General features: G+C 48.1%; 1 protein-coding gene across 4 annotated transcripts in view; it reads left to right on the forward strand.

The window, feature by feature from the left end:
- Positions 1-14730, forward strand: part of LOC143287429 (solute carrier family 2, facilitated glucose transporter member 3-like) — a 77767-nt gene extending 63037 nt beyond the window's left edge. For all 4 annotated transcript variants that reach the window (XM_076595419.1, XM_076595414.1, XM_076595417.1 and 1 more), the window contains exons 10-14: positions 1693-1803; positions 2605-2724; positions 6059-6134; positions 8584-8711; positions 9823-14730. In XM_076595419.1, the coding sequence (XP_076451534.1) occupies positions 1693-1803; positions 2605-2724; positions 6059-6134; positions 8584-8711; positions 9823-10026 (639 nt within the window). In that variant the 3' untranslated portion in view covers positions 10027-14730. The remainder of the gene's footprint in view (positions 1-1692; positions 1804-2604; positions 2725-6058; positions 6135-8583; positions 8712-9822) is intronic.
- The last annotated feature ends 580 nt before the right edge of the window (positions 14731-15310 follow it).

Consider the following 15310-nt stretch of genomic DNA (forward strand, 5'->3'; position numbering starts at 1 on the left):
CCAGCATTGCCCCCAGTTCACCCAGTCAGGTCTTGAAAGCCCAGCATTGCCCCCAGTCAGGTCTTGAAAGCCCAGCATTGCCCCCAGTTCACCCAGTCAGGTCTTGAAAGCCCAGCATTGTCCCCAGTCAGGTCTTGAAAGCCCAGCATTGCCCCAGTTCACCCAGTCAGGTCTTGAAAGCCTAGCATTGCCCCCAGTCAGGTCTTGAAAGCCCAGCATTGTCCCCAGTTCACCCAGTCAGGCTTTGAAAGCCCAGCATTGTCCCCAGTTCACCCAGTCAGGTCTTGAAAGCCCAGCATTGTCCCCAGTTCACCCAGTCAGGACTTGAAAGCCCAGCATTGCCCCCAGTCAGGCTTTGAAAGCCCAGCATTGCCCCCAGTCAGGTCTTGAAAGCCCAGCATTGCCCCCAGTTCACCCAGTCAGGACTTGAAAGCCCAGCATTGCCCCCAGTCAGGCTTTGAAAGCCCAGCATTGCCCCCAGTTCACCCAGTCAGGCCTTGAAAGCCCGGCATTGCCCCCAGTCAAGCCTTGAAAGCCCAGCATTGCCCCCAGTCAAGCCTTGAAAGCCCAGCATTGTCCCAGTCAAGCCTTGAAAGTCCAGCATTGCCCTCAGTCAAGCCTTGAAAACCCAGCATTGTCCCAGTCAAGCCTTGAAAGTCCAGCATTGCCCCAGTCAGGCCTTGAAAGCCCAGCATTGCCCCCAGTCAGGCCTTGAAAGCCCAGCATTGCCCCCAGTCAGGTCTTGAAAGTCCAGCATTGCCCCAGTCAGGTCTTGAAAGCCCAGCATTGCCCCCAGTCAGGTCTTGAAAGCCCAGCATTGCCCCCAGTCAGGCTTTGAAAGCCCAGCATTGCCCCCAGTCAGGTCTTGAAAGCCCAGCATTGTCCCCAGTTCACCCAGTCAGGCCTCGAAAACCCAGCATTGTCCCCAGTTCACCCAGTCAGGCCTTGAAAGCCCAGCATTGCCCCCAGTCAGGTCTTGAAAGCCCAGTTTTGTCCCCAGTCAGGCCTTGAAAGCCCAGCATTGCCCCCAGTCAGGCCTTGAAAGCCCAGCATTGCCCCCAGTCAGGTCTTGAAAGCCCAGCATTGCCCCCAGTCAAGCCTTGAAAACCCAGCATTGTCCCAGTCAAGCCTTGAAAGTCCAGCATTGCCCTCAGTCAAGCCTTGAAAACCCAGCATTGTCCCAGTCAAGCCTTGAAAGTCCAGCATTGCCCCAGTCAGGCCTTGAAAGCCCAGCATTGCCCCCAGTCAGGCCTTGAAAGCCCAGCATTGCCCCCAGTCAGGTCTTGAAAGTCCAGCATTGCCCCAGTCAGGTCTTGAAAGCCCAGCATTGCCCCCAGTCAGGTCTTGAAAGCCCAGCATTGCCCCCAGTCAGGCTTTGAAAGCCCAGCATTGCCCCCAGTCAGGTCTTGAAAGCCCAGCATTGTCCCCAGTTCACCCAGTCAGGCCTCGAAAACCCAGCATTGTCCCCAGTTCACCCAGTCAGGCCTTGAAAGCCCAGCATTGCCCCCAGTCAGGTCTTGAAAGCCCAGTTTTGTCCCCAGTCAGGCCTTGAAAGCCCAGCATTGCCCCCAGTCAGGCCTTGAAAGCCCAGCATTGCCCCCAGTCAGGTCTTGAAAGCCCAGCATTGCCCCCAGTCAAGCCTTGAAAACCCAGCATTGCCCCCAGTTCACCGAGTGCCTCTGCTGTGTGCAGGTGATGTCCTACTCGGCCTACATCTTTGAACAAGCCAGTGTTCCCAAGGACTCCATCCCTTACGTCATCGTCGGCACTGGCACCATCAATGTCCTCTGCACCGTGGTGGCTGTGAGTTGTCCCCCTTCTGTCCTATTGTCATGATGTCATGCCATTGTGTTGTCACGGCGTTGTGACATGTTGTCATGGTGTTGTGACATGTTGTCATGGTGTTGTAATGTGTTGTCACGGCGTTGTGACATGTTGTCATGGTGTTGTGATGTGTTGTCATGGTGTTGTGACATGTTGTCATGGTGTTGTGATGTGTTGTCATGGTGTTGTGTCGCAGTGTTGTGATGTGGTGTTGCAGTGTGTTGTCATGGTGTTGACATGTTGTCATGGTGTTGTGATGTGTTGTCATGGTGTTGTGTGGCTGTGATGTGGTGTGGTGTTGCAGTGTGTTGTCATGGTGTTGTGCCGTGTTGTCATGTGTTGTGCCGTGGTGTTGATGTGTTGTCATGGTGTTGTGACATGTTGTCATGGCATTGTGACATGTTGTCATGATGTTGTGTAGCAGTGTTGTGATGTGGTGTTGCAGTGTGTTGTCATGGTGTTTTGCCATGGTGCTGTGACATGTTGTCATGGTGTTGTGACATGTCATGATGTTGTGTAGCAGTGTTGTGATGTGGTGTTGCAGTGTGTTGTCATGGTGTTGTGCCGTGGTGTTGTGACATGTTGTCATGGTGTTGTGACATGTTGTAATGATGTTGTGTAGCAGTGTTGTGATGTGGTGTTGCAGTGTGTTGTCATGGTGTTGTGGTGTGTTCACGTAGTGGTGTTTTATGTGTCACCATGGTGTTGATGTGTTGTGATGGTGTTGTGATGGTGCTGTGGTGTTGCCATGTTGTCATGGTGATGTTGCTGTGTGTACAGGTTCCCCTGATGGAGAAGGCTGGTCGTCGCCCCCTGTTGCTGTGGCCCACTGGAGTCATGACCGTGTCCTTCATCCTGCTGACCATCTTCCTCAACCTCATGGGAAAACCAGACCTGCAGGTACCTCCTGGCTGTGCTGTGTGTGCTGCCCTCTGGTGTGCTGTGTCACTGTGTGTTGTGGTGCCCTCTGGTGTGCTGTGTTGTGCTGCCCTCTGGTGTGCTGTGTCACTGTGTGTTGTGCTGCCCTCTGGTGTGCTCTGTCACTGTGTTGTGCTGCCCTCTGGTGTGCTGTGTCACTGTGTGTTGTGCTGCCCTCTGGTGTGCTGTGTCACTGTGTGTTGTGGTGCCCTCTGGTGTGCTGTGTCACTGTGTTGTGCTGCCCTCTGGTGTGCTCTGTCACTGTGTTGTGCTGCCCTCTGGTGTGCTGTGTCACTGTGTGTTGTGCTGCCCTCTGGTGTGCTGTGTCACTGTGTGTTGTGCTGCCCTCTGGTGTGCTGTGTCACTGTGTGTTGTGGTGCCCTCTGGTGTGCTGTGTCACTGTGTTGTGCTGCCCTGTGGTGTGCTGTGTCACTGTGTTGTGCTGCCCTCTGGTGTGCTCTGTCACTGTGTTGTGCTGCCCTCTGGTGTGCTCTGTCACTGTGTTGTGCTGCCCTCTGGTGTGCTCTGTCACTGTGTTGTGCTGCCCTCTGGTGTGCTCTGTCACTGTGTTGTGCTGCCCTGTGGTGTGCTGTGTCACTGTGTGTTGTGCTGCCCTCTGGTGTGCTCTGTCACTGTGTTGTGCTGCCCTCTGGTGTGCTCTGTCACTGTGTGTTGTGCTGCCCTGTGGTGTGCTGTGTCACTGTGTGTTGTGCTGCCCTCTGGTGTGCTGTGTGTTGTGCTGCCCTCTGGTGTGCTCTGTCACTGTGTTGTGCTGCCCTCTGGTGTGCTGTGTCACTGTGTTGTGCTGCCCTCTGGTGTGCTCTGTCACTGTGTTGTGCTGCCCTCTGGTGTGCTGTGTCACTGTGTTGTGCTGCCCTCTGGTGTGCTGTGTCACTGTGTTGTGCTGCCCTCTGGTGTGCTGTGTTGTGCTGCCCTCTGGTGTGCTGTGTCACTGTGTGTTGTGCTGCCCTCTGGTGTGCTGTGTCACTGTGTTGTGCTGCCCTCTGGTGTGCTGTGTCACTGTGTGTTGTGCTGCCCTCTGGTGTGCTGTGTCACTGTGTTGTGCTGCCCTCTGGTGTGCTGTGTCACTGTGTTGTGCTGCCCTCTGGTGTGCTGTGTCACTGTGTGTTGTGCTGCCCTCTGGTGTGCTGTGTCACTGTGTTGTGCTGCCCTCTGGTGTGCTGTGTCACTGTGTGTGGTTCTGCCCTCTGGTGTGCTGTGTCACTGTGTTGTGCTGCCCTCTGGTGTGCTGTGTGTTGTGCTGCCCTCTGGTGTGCTGTGTCACTGTGTTGTGCTGCCCTCTGGTGTGCTGTGTCACTGTGTGTTGTGCTGCCCTCTGGTGTGCTCTGTCACTGTGTTGTGCTGCCCTCTGGTGTGCTGTGTGTTGTGCTGCCCTCTGGTGTGCTGTGTCACTGTGTGTTGTGCTGCCCTCTGGTGTGCTGTGTGTTGTGCTGCCCTCTGGTGTGCTGTGTGTTGTGCTGCCCTCTGGTGTGCTGTGTGTTGTTCTGCCCTCTGGTGTGCTGTGTGTTGTGCTGCCCTCTGGTGTGCTGTGTTGTGCTGCCCTCTGGTGTGCTGTGTCACTGTGTTGTGCTGCCCTCTGGTGTGCTGTGTCACTGTGTATTGTGCTGCCCTCTGGTGTGCTGTGTCACTGTGTGTTGTGCTGCCCTCTGGTGTGCTGTGTCACTGTGTTGTGCTGCCCTCTGGTGTGCTGTGTTGTGCTGCCCTCTGGTGTGCTGTGTCACTGTGTTGTGCTGCCCTCTGGTGTGCTGTGTCACTGTGTGTTGTGCTGCCCTCTGGTGTGCTGTGTCACTGTGTTGTGCTGCCCTGTGGTGTGCTGTGTCACTGTGTTGTGCTGCCCTCTGGTGTGCTGTGTTGTGCTGCCCTCTGGTGTGCTGTGTCACTGTGTTGTGCTGCCCTCTGGTGTGCTCTGTCACTGTGTTGTGCTGCCCTGTGGTGTGCTGTGTCACTGTGTGTTGTGCTGCCCTCTGGTGTGCTGTGTCACTGTGTGTTGTGCTGCCCTCTGGTGTGCTGTGTCACTGTGTTGTGCTGCCCTCTGGTGTGCTGTGTCACTGTGTTGTGCTGCCCTCTGGTGTGCTGTGTCACTGTGTTGTGCTGCCCTGTGGTGTGCTGTGTCACTGTGTGTTGTGCTGCCCTCTGGTGTGCTGTGTCACTGTGTTGTGCTGCCCTGTGGTGTGCTGTGTCACTGTGTTGTGCTGCCCTCTGGTGTGCTGTGTCACTGTGTTGTGCTGCCCTCTGGTGTGCTGTGTCACTGTGTTGTGCTGCCCTCTGGTGTGCTGTGTCACTGTGTTGTGCTGCCCTCTGGTGTGCTGTGTCACTGTGTTGTGCTGCCCTGTGGTGTGCTGTGTCACTGTGTATTGTGGTGCAGTGTTGTGTGGTACAGTGATGATCCCAGTGATGATGATGATGATGGTGAGTGTTGCCCTGTGATGATGATGGTGAGTGTTGCTCAGTGATGATGATGAGTGTTGCTCAGTGATGATGATGGTGAGTGTTGCCCTGTGATGCTGATGGTGAGTGTTGCCCTGTGATGCTGATGATGAGTGTTGCCCTGTGATGCTGATGATGAGTGTTGCCCTGTGATGCTGATGATGAGTGTTGCTCAGTGAGTTGATGATGATGAGTGTTGCCCTGTGATGCTGATTATGAGTGTTGCTCAGTGATGATGATGATGATGATGATGATGAGTGTGGCCCTGTGATGATGATGGTGGTGGTGGTGGTGAGTGTTGCTCTGTGATGATGATGATGATAATGAGTGTTGCTCTGTGATGATGATGATGATGATGAGTGTTGCTCTGTGATGATAATGAGTGTTGCTCTGTGATGATGATGATGATGAGTGTTGCTCTGTGATGATGATGATGATGATGAGTGTTGCTCTGTGATGATGATGAGTGTTGCTCTGTGATGATGATGAGTGTTGCTCTGTGATGATGATGATGATGATGAGTGTTGCCCTGTGATGATGATGATGATGAGTGTTGCTCTGTGATGATGATGATGATGAGTGTTGCTCTGTGATGATGATGATGATGAGTTGCTCTGTGATGATGATGATGATGATGATTGTTGCTCTGTGATGATGATGATGATGATGATGATTGTTGCTCTGTGATGATGATGATGATGGTGAGTGTTGCTCTGTGATGATGATGGTGATGAGTGTTGCTCTGTGATGATAATGATGATGATGAGTGTTGCTCTGTGATGATGATGATGATGAGTGTTGCTCTGTCATGATGATGATGATGATGAGTGTTGCTCTGTGATGTGACTGCCATGCTGTGTGGTTCCAGGAGCACTCTGGAACCTTCGCCATTGTCTGCATTGTTGTGGCCCACACCTACATCATCGGCTTTGCTCTGGGACTGGGTGAGTCTGCAGCTGGGCCTTTGTCAGCAATACAACACAATACAACACAATAAAATACAATACAACACAATACAGCACAATACAATACAACAGAGTAGAGAAGAATAGAAAGTCTATAGCACCAAGTGCACCGGTGTAACCTATCCCTGGCTGGTTCTTACCCCGGGTAAGAACCAGCCAAGGCCATTTCATACCCCTCCTGGCTGGAATATACCCCATGTGTACACTTTGCTCACCCAACCAGTCTGTGTCACATTTACATTGATGATGATGATGATGATAATGATAATAATGGGAATTTATATAACTCCTTCCAACGCTCAAGCCACGTTGCAATTAATGCAAAAAAGTGATGTGATGATGTTTGTCAAAAAAGTGATGTGATGATGTTCGTATTTCGGATTCGAAGATGACCATGGCTTCAAGAGGCAGATGAAAGATCAGTGGCAGTGGGTCCAGAGGTGACTGGTGAGGCCAATCCGGGCCCTGAAGACTCGCCCACATGTGGGACACAAGTTAGTGGGTGCTGTTGTGGCAGTGGATGCTGCTCGGGCCTTGTGCACAGCACGCTTTCGGTGCGCTTCGGTGATGCGCCTGGCTTCAGCTGCAGGGGCTTCTGTGGTGATTATGCTGTCAAGCTGGGCGGTCCAGAGCAAGTGTCTCCCACGTGTTGATGTCAACACCCAGGACTTTGAGGGACGCTTTGAGGCAGTCTTGGTAGCGTTTCTTCTGTCCTCCAACTGAGCGCTTGCCCTGACACAGCAGCTGGTTAGACAGTCGGCTGTCTGACATTCTGACCACATGTCCAGCTCACTTGGTTTGGACATTCTGCAGAAGGGTTTAGATGCTGCAGAGGCCAGCTCGTTCCAGGACTTCCGTGCCGGGGACTCTGTCATCGTTTACAAACACAAGTACAGTAGACTTTCAGACACATATGCATATAGATATCAGTACTTGTGCATGTGCACTTTTGCGTGCATTCACACACACACACACACAGTCAGAGCATATCAACGCGTGTGCTTACTTTAAATACACCATACATTATGTATTTTATACAGACAGGGTTGATGACTAGATCTTCAGCTAAATGGTTACTGATTGCACAGATCTCTGTCATACACTTGGATTGGTTCAGGAGACAGGGCGTTGACTGCCTTAGGGAAAAAGCTACAGGTGAAGTGATTTTGGTTTTGGTCCAAATACTTCTGTACCGACTACCTGAGGGGAGCGTCTAAAAAGATCCTAAAGCTTGATGTGATTGATCCTGACTGATTGATTTGTCATCGTTATCATCATCATCATCATCATCATCAACGCTGTGGTTTTAAACATTTTTCTCCTCCCCCCAAGACCATATGTGTGCATGTATGTGTGTCAATGTGTCCGTGTGTTGTATTGTATTACTCTTTTTTTGTCACAACAGATTTCTCTGAGTGAAATTCGGGCTGCTCTCCCCCAGGGAGAGTGCATCGCTACACTGAGAGTGCCACCCATTTTTTTGTATTTTTGTCTGCCTGCAATTTTATTTCTGCCATTGCCTTTGTTGCTGTGGGTTCTTTTATGTGCGCGAAGTGCATACTGCACCCGGGACCTCAGTTTATGGTCTCATCCAAATGACTAGCATCTAGACCACCACTCAAGGTGTAGTGGAGGGGGAGACAATACTGGAGACAATGGGATTCAAAGCAGTGGCCTCCGATTGTCTCACTTCATAGGAAGATGCCTTACCTCTTGGCCAACACTCCACTTGTCAGTGTGTGTGTGTGTGTGTGTCAATGTGTATGTGTGTATGTTTTTAGGTGTGTCAGTGTGTGTGTCATTTGTGTCAGTGTGTGGAGTGTGGGAGAGATGGAAGAGGTGTGTCAGTGTGTGTGTGGAGTGTGGGAGAGATGTCAGTGTGTGTGTGGAGTGTGGGAGAGATGTCAGTGTGTGTGTGGAGTGTGGGAGAGATGTCAGTGTGTGTGTGTGGAGTGTGGGAGAGATGTCAGTGTGTGTGTGGAGTGTGGGAGAGATGTCAGTGTGTGTGTGGAGTGTGGGAGAGATGTCAGTGTGTGTGTGGAGTGTGGGAGAGATGTCAGTGTGTGTGTGTGGAGTGTGGGAGAGATGGAAGAGGTGTGCGAGTTGTGAGTGACGTTGCATTGTTTTTCAAGTAGTCTTTTTGACAGTTTGTATCTGGGTTTGTTTGTTTTTTTCATTATGTTTCTGTGTCTTATACTATGTGCATTGTGTGTGGTGTGTGTTGTGTGCATGTGTGGTGTTTGTGTGGTGTGTGTGTGATGTGTTTGTGTGGTGTGTGTGTGGTGTGTGTGTGATGTGTTTGTGTGGTGTGTGTGTGGTGTGTGTGTGGTGTGTGTGTGATGTGTGTGTGATGTGTTTGTGTGATGTGTGTGTGGTGTGTGTGTGATGTGTGTGTGGTGTGTGTGATGTGTGTGTGGTGTGTGTGCAGGCCCCATCCCGTTCATCGTGGTGGGTGAGATTTTCCGTCAGGAGCCTCGTGCAGCGGCCATGAGTCTGTCACTGGCCTTCAACTGGATCTGCAACTTCATCCTCATGATGATCTTCCCTTCAATGAAGGTACACCCCCCACATCATCCTCACCCCCCCCCACATCATCCTCATGATGATCTTCCCTTCAATGAAGGTACACCCCCCACATCATCCTCACACCCCCCACATCATCCTCATGATGATCTTCCCTTCAATGAAGGTACACACCCAACATCATCCTCACCCCCCCCACATCATCCTCATGATGATCTTCCCTTCAATGAAGGTACACACCCCACATCATCCTCACCCCCCCCACATCATCCTCATGATGATCTTCCCTTCAGTGAAGGTACACACCCCACATCATCCTCACCCCCCCCACATCATCCTCATGATGATCTTCCCTTCAATGAAGGTACACACCCCACATCATCCTCACCCCCCCCACATCATCCTCATGATGATCTTCCCTTCAATGAAGGTACACACCCCACATCATCCTCATGATGATCTTCCCTTCAATGAAGGTACACACCCAACATCATCCTCACCCCCCCCCACATCATCCTCATGATGATCTTCCCTTCAATGAAGGTACACACCCAACATCATCCTCACCCCCCCCACATCATCCTCATGATGATCTTCCCTTCAATGAAGGTACACACCCCACATCATCCTCATGATGATCTTCAATGAAGGTACACCTCCCACATCATCCTCATGATGATCTTCAATGAAGGTACACCCCCCACATCATCCTCATGATGATCTTCAATGAAGGTACACCCCCCACATCATCCTCATGATGATCTTCCCTTCAATGAAGGTACACCCCTCCCCCCCACACACACTGATGTCATGATGTCTGTCTCTCTGTGATACAGGACAGAATGGAGGAGTACACTATGTCATGATGTCTGTCTCTCTGTGATACAGGACGGAATGGGGGAGTACACTATGTCATGATGTCTGTCTCTCTGTGATACAGGACAGAATGGAGGAGTACACTGATGTCATGATGTGTGTTTCTCTGTGATACAGGACGGAATGGAGGAGTACACTGATGTCATGATGTCTGTCTGTGATGCAGGACAGAATGGAGGAGTACACTATGTCATGATGTCTGTCTCTCTGTGATACAGGACGGAATGGAGGAGTACACTGATGTCATGTCTGTCTCTCTGTGATACAGGACGGAATGGGGGAGTACACTTACGTGGTGTTCAGCGTCATTCTGGGCGCCGCCATCGTCTTCATCTTCTTCTTCGTCCCGGAAACCAAGAACAAAACCTTTGACGAGATTGCCAACAGCATCGCCTTTGGCCGTGCCAAGGGAGAGCAGAAGTCCTACGCCTTTGGCGATGAGAATGAGCCGATGAGCAACAGCAAGGTGTAGAGAGTGCTGTGCTGTCCAAGGGGTGGGGACGGTGGGCATTGTCCCAAAGATCGGCCGGTCCTCTGGCTGGAGGCTGCAGAGAGAGGGCTTTGGATTGTGCGTCTGTTGGGGGTCTGTCCATCACCACAGCCCTGGGGGTGAGGGATTGGGGGTCTTTTGGGGGTCAGTCCATCACCACAGCCCTGGGGGTCAGGGATTGGGGGTCTGTCCGTCACAACAGTCCTGGGGGTCAGGGATTGGGGGTCTGTCCGTCACAACAGTCCTGGGGGTCAGGGATTGGGGGTCTGTTGGGGGTCTGTCCGTCACAACAGTCCTGGGGGTCAGGGATTGGGGGTCTGTTGGGGGTCAGTCCATCACCACAGCCCTGGGGGTCAGGGATTGGGGGTCTGTCCATCACAACAGCCCTGGGGGTCAGGGATTGGGGGTCAGTCCATCACAACAGCCCTGGGGGTCAGGGATTGGGGATCTGTTGGGGGTCTGTCCATCAAAACAGCCCTGGGGGTCAGGGATTGGGGGTCTGTCCATCACAACAGCCCTGGGGGTGAGGGATTGGGGGTCTGTTGGGGGTCTGTCTGTCACCACAGCCCTGGGGGTCAGGGATTGGGGGTCTGTCTGTCACCACAGCCCTGGGGGTCAGGGATTGGGGGTCTGTTGGGGGTCTGTCCATGACAAAAGCCCTGGGGGTCAGGGATTGGGGGTCTGTCCATGACAAAAGCCCTGGAGGTCAGGGATTGGGGGTCTGTTGGGGGTGAGGGAGGTGCTGGGGGCGTATTGTGTTGGGCTGTCATGCATGATCCTGCAGCAACATCACAACCTGATGTTCTGGTGTGTTTTTTTTCTTTTTAACTGATATGAGCTTTTGTGTATTCTTTTTCTTTTTCAAAATATTTTTGGAAATGAGATTTTTATTCTGTAAAACTACAGATTGGATGCTTCAAACTGAGGGATGTTGTTTATCACTTTCCTAGTTTCCTTGTTTAGAAACAAACTCAGAAAACAAATGAAGAAGAAGAAGAGGAAAGTGGGTGATTGGTGTGAGAGACGGGGTTGATGTACTGACCCAGTGTTGGTTGTGTTGGGTTGTGTGGCCAACCACCCTGTGTCCACCTGGCTTCAGTGTTAACAGCCTGTCAGCTGACAGCCAGGATTTCTCCTCTCTGTCTGTCTGTCTCTCTGTCTGTATCTCTTTGTCTCTCTCACACTCTTGCCAACATTTTGTCAGTTGATGATAAATATCAAGCATCTCTCTAACTCTCTCTCCAACTGTTCATTTTTTCTTTACATTGACATTTTGCTTCATATGTAAATAGAAGAAATGCACTGATAAGTTGAACAAAAATAATCATGTGCACATTGAAAGCTAGTGATAGTATTTGAGTGAGTGTGTTTTATCACAGGAAGTAGTTTTTTTAAATTTTTTAAGTGCACATCATACATAAAAAATCATGCATTGATTATAGTAAGTCAGTGTGCTGGTATTTTCACCATGTATACTAAAGCCCATCCAGCCTTAAAGAAACTCAATGATTGTCAGTTTGCTGTCATTCACTACATACCATCAATTTAAAGAAACTCAATGATTGTCAGTTTGCTGTCATTCACTACATACCATCAATTTAAAGAAACTCATTGATTGTCAGTTTGCTGTCATTCACTACATACCATCAATTTAAAGAAACTCAATGATTGTCAGTTTGCTGTCATTTACTACATACCATCAATTTAAAGAAACTCATTGATTGTCAGTTTGCTGTCATTCACTACATACCATCAATTTAAAGAAACTCATTGATTGTCAGTTTGCTGTCATTCACTACATACCATAGATTTAAAGAAACTCAATGATTGTCAGTTTGCTGTCATTTACTACATACCATCAATTTAAAGAAACTCAATGATTGTCAGTTTGCTGTCATTTACTACATACCATCAATTTAAAGAAACTCAATGATTGTCAGTTTGCTGTCATTCACTACATACCATCAATTTAAAGAAACTCAATGATTGTCAGTGTGCTGTCATTTACTACATACCATAGATTTAAAGAAACTCATTGATTGTCAGTTTGCTGTCATTCACTACATACCATCAATTTAAAGAAACTCAATGATTGTCAGTTTGCTGTCATTTACTACATACCATCAATTTAAAGAAACTCAATGATTGTCAGTTTGCTGTCATTTAATACATACCATCAATTTAAAGAAACTCAATGATTGTCAGTTTGCTGTCATTCACTACATACCATCAATTTAAAGAAACTCATTGATTGTCAGTTTGCTGTCATTTATTACACACCATAAATGGCTGTTTTATTGATCTTCAGCTGTGAATCATAATAACTATATAACATAAAGAAATGCAGATTTTTTTGGCTGTGTCATAAAATGTCTAAATGCATCAGTTTTTGTTTATTAGGTGTAGTAATGTAACCTAATGTGTCACTGTTCGGCTGTATAGTAATATGACCAAATGTGTCACCTTTTGGCTCTGTGTAACAGTAACCAATATTTTTCTCTCTTTTCTTTAATCTCCAGTAACTTGACCAAATACATCAGTTTTTAATGTGAGATGCTGTTAACAGTGGGAATGTTCTTTTTCTTCCTTTTAGATAAAGAAGAATCTCCAATCCTTTTGAGTTGAACTATGACCTGGCCACTAGACCTGAATCTCACATCTGTTAACAGTTTGCCGGATCATTGGTATTACTATTGTGTGACATAAGAACAAATCATGACATTTACAGCCATCACTCTTGTGTGACATAAGAACAAATCATGACATTTACAGCCATCACTCTTGTGTGACATAAGAACAAATCATGACATTTACAGCCATCACTCTTGTGTAACATAAAAACAAATCATGACATTTACAGCCATCACTCTTGTGTAACATAAAAACAAATCATGTTTACAGCCATCACTCTTGTGTAACATAAAAACAAATCATGTTTACAGCCATCACTCTTGTGTGATATAAGAACAAATCATGACATTTACAGCCATCACTCTTGTGTAACATAAAAACAAATCATGTTTACAGCCATCACTCTTGTGTAACATAAAAACAAATCATGTTTACAGCCATCACTCTTGTGTAACATAAAAACAAATCATGTTTACAGCCATCACTCTTGTGTGATATAAGAACAAATCATGACATTTACAGCCATCACTCTTGTGTAACATAAAAACAAATCATGTTTACAGCCATCACTCTTGTGTAACATAAAAACAAATCATGTTTACAGCCATCACTCTTGTGTAACATAAAAACAAATCATGTTTACAGCCATCACTCTTGTGTAACATAAAAACAAATCATGTTTACAGCCATCACTCTTGTGTAACATAAAAACAAATCATGTTTACAGCCATCACTCTTGTGTAACATAAAAACAAATCATGTTTACAGCCATCACTCTTGTGTAACATAAAAAGGACAACTTTCCTTCAAGCAGTGTGAATAATGATGGAAGTGAACAGGCAGGGAAAGACAACCCAGCCTTGGCAAGACAGGCAGACAGACTCATAGCCGGCTGGGGGCTGACGTGCTTTGTAACTTGACACCATGGATGGGCAGTCATTGAGGGAGATTACTCTCACGGTTTGTGAGCTAGGATTGAGGGGTGTGTGTGTGTGTGGGGGTGGGGGGGGTAACCATTTTATGTTGAGCACTTTGTGGTGAGTTTTGTATCCTTGTCTGCCATTCTTTTTGTAGAGATTTCAGAAGAGGATTTTGATTGGTGTTAAGTCTGACTGTGTATGTCAAGTGCATGAAATATTCCTGAGGATTTTATGTTTTCATGTTTGTGTAGTTGTACAGATCACTAGTCATGTAAGCACTCATACCCAGACAAAAAAAAGTCATCTTTTTTTCCCCAGTATTTAAAAAAATAGAACACTTATATATTTACCAATTTCCTGTTAATTTTTAGATTATTTGGGCATGATCGATAGTGATACATATTTATCTTTTTTGTCTTGTTACAAATGAATATTAAGTTTGTTGCTTTTATTTTTTCATGCACATTATCTTGATACCAACATCGGACCTCTTTGTTATGTGTGCATTCCATGGGAAGCTTATTACTACATATACAATCCAAAATGATCAATGAAGAAAATCTCATTTAAACTAAAGAACAAATGGACAATGCAATATTTTGTTTAATCTGATAGAATTTTTGGTTTGTTTAATCGTGTATTAAAAAATTATAAACAGCAACAAAAATAATTGACCATTCAAACACATTGCAAATGTTTAGGATTTTCCTGGAAGGAAGGCAAGGAAAGAGACTGATTTGAGTGGTTTGTGCATCGTGTGAGATGCCATGAAGAATGGGTCAGGCATTGGACTTGAGACTCAGTGTTCACCAGTGATCAGGGTTCCAGCCTCCATTTAGGTGTGGTGTTGTGTCCCTGGGAAAGGCACTGTACTCTGTCCTCAGTACACCAGGTGGGAAGTGGTCCTCAATGGTTGGAGGTGTACTCTGTCTGTCCTCAGTGCACCAGGTGGGAAGTGGTCCTCAGTGTGGTTGGAGGTGTACTCTGTCCTCAGTGCACCAGGTGGGAAGTGGTCCTCAGTGTGGTTGGAGGTGTACTCTGTCCTCAGTACACCAGGTGGGAAGTGGTCCTCAGTGGTTGGAGGTGTACTCTGTCCTCAGTGCACCAGGTGGGAAGTGGTCCTCAGTGGTTGGAGGTGTACTCTGTCCTCAGTGCACCAGGTGGGAAGTGGTCCTCAGTGGTTGGAGGTGTACTCTGTCCTCAGTGCACCAGGTGGGAAGTGGTCCTCAGTGTGGTTGGAGGTGTACTCTGTCCTCAGTACACCAGGTGGGAAGTGGTCCTCAGTGGTTGGAGGTGTACTCACTGTCCTCAGTGCACCAGGTGGGAAGTGGTCCTCAGTGGTTGGAGGTGTACTCTGTCCTCAGTGCACCAGGTGGGAAGTGGTCCTCAGTGTGGTTGGACAAGATGAAAGCAGTGGCAGGAGAGGTTGTTGCTACAGATGATTTCAGCGTTTGTTTTCAAGTAATGAATTTGTTTTGTGGTTTGCTCCTGGAGTTTGAATCACCACAAAGTGATGTGTGAAGAGATGACTTGAACAACCCAGCGACCTGTTCTGCACTGGCTGAGGATAGAGACTGTTGCTGAGATCATCAGAGTTGATCAGTGTAGTTACTGGGACTGTTGTTGAGATCATCAGAGTTGATCTGCGTAGTTACTGGGACTGTTGCTGAGATCATCAGAGTTGATCTGCGTAGTTACTGGGACTGTTGCTGAGA

This window comes from Babylonia areolata, chromosome 11, assembly GCF_041734735.1.
Source record: "Babylonia areolata isolate BAREFJ2019XMU chromosome 11, ASM4173473v1, whole genome shotgun sequence".
NCBI lineage: Eukaryota > Metazoa > Mollusca > Gastropoda > Neogastropoda > Buccinidae > Babylonia > Babylonia areolata.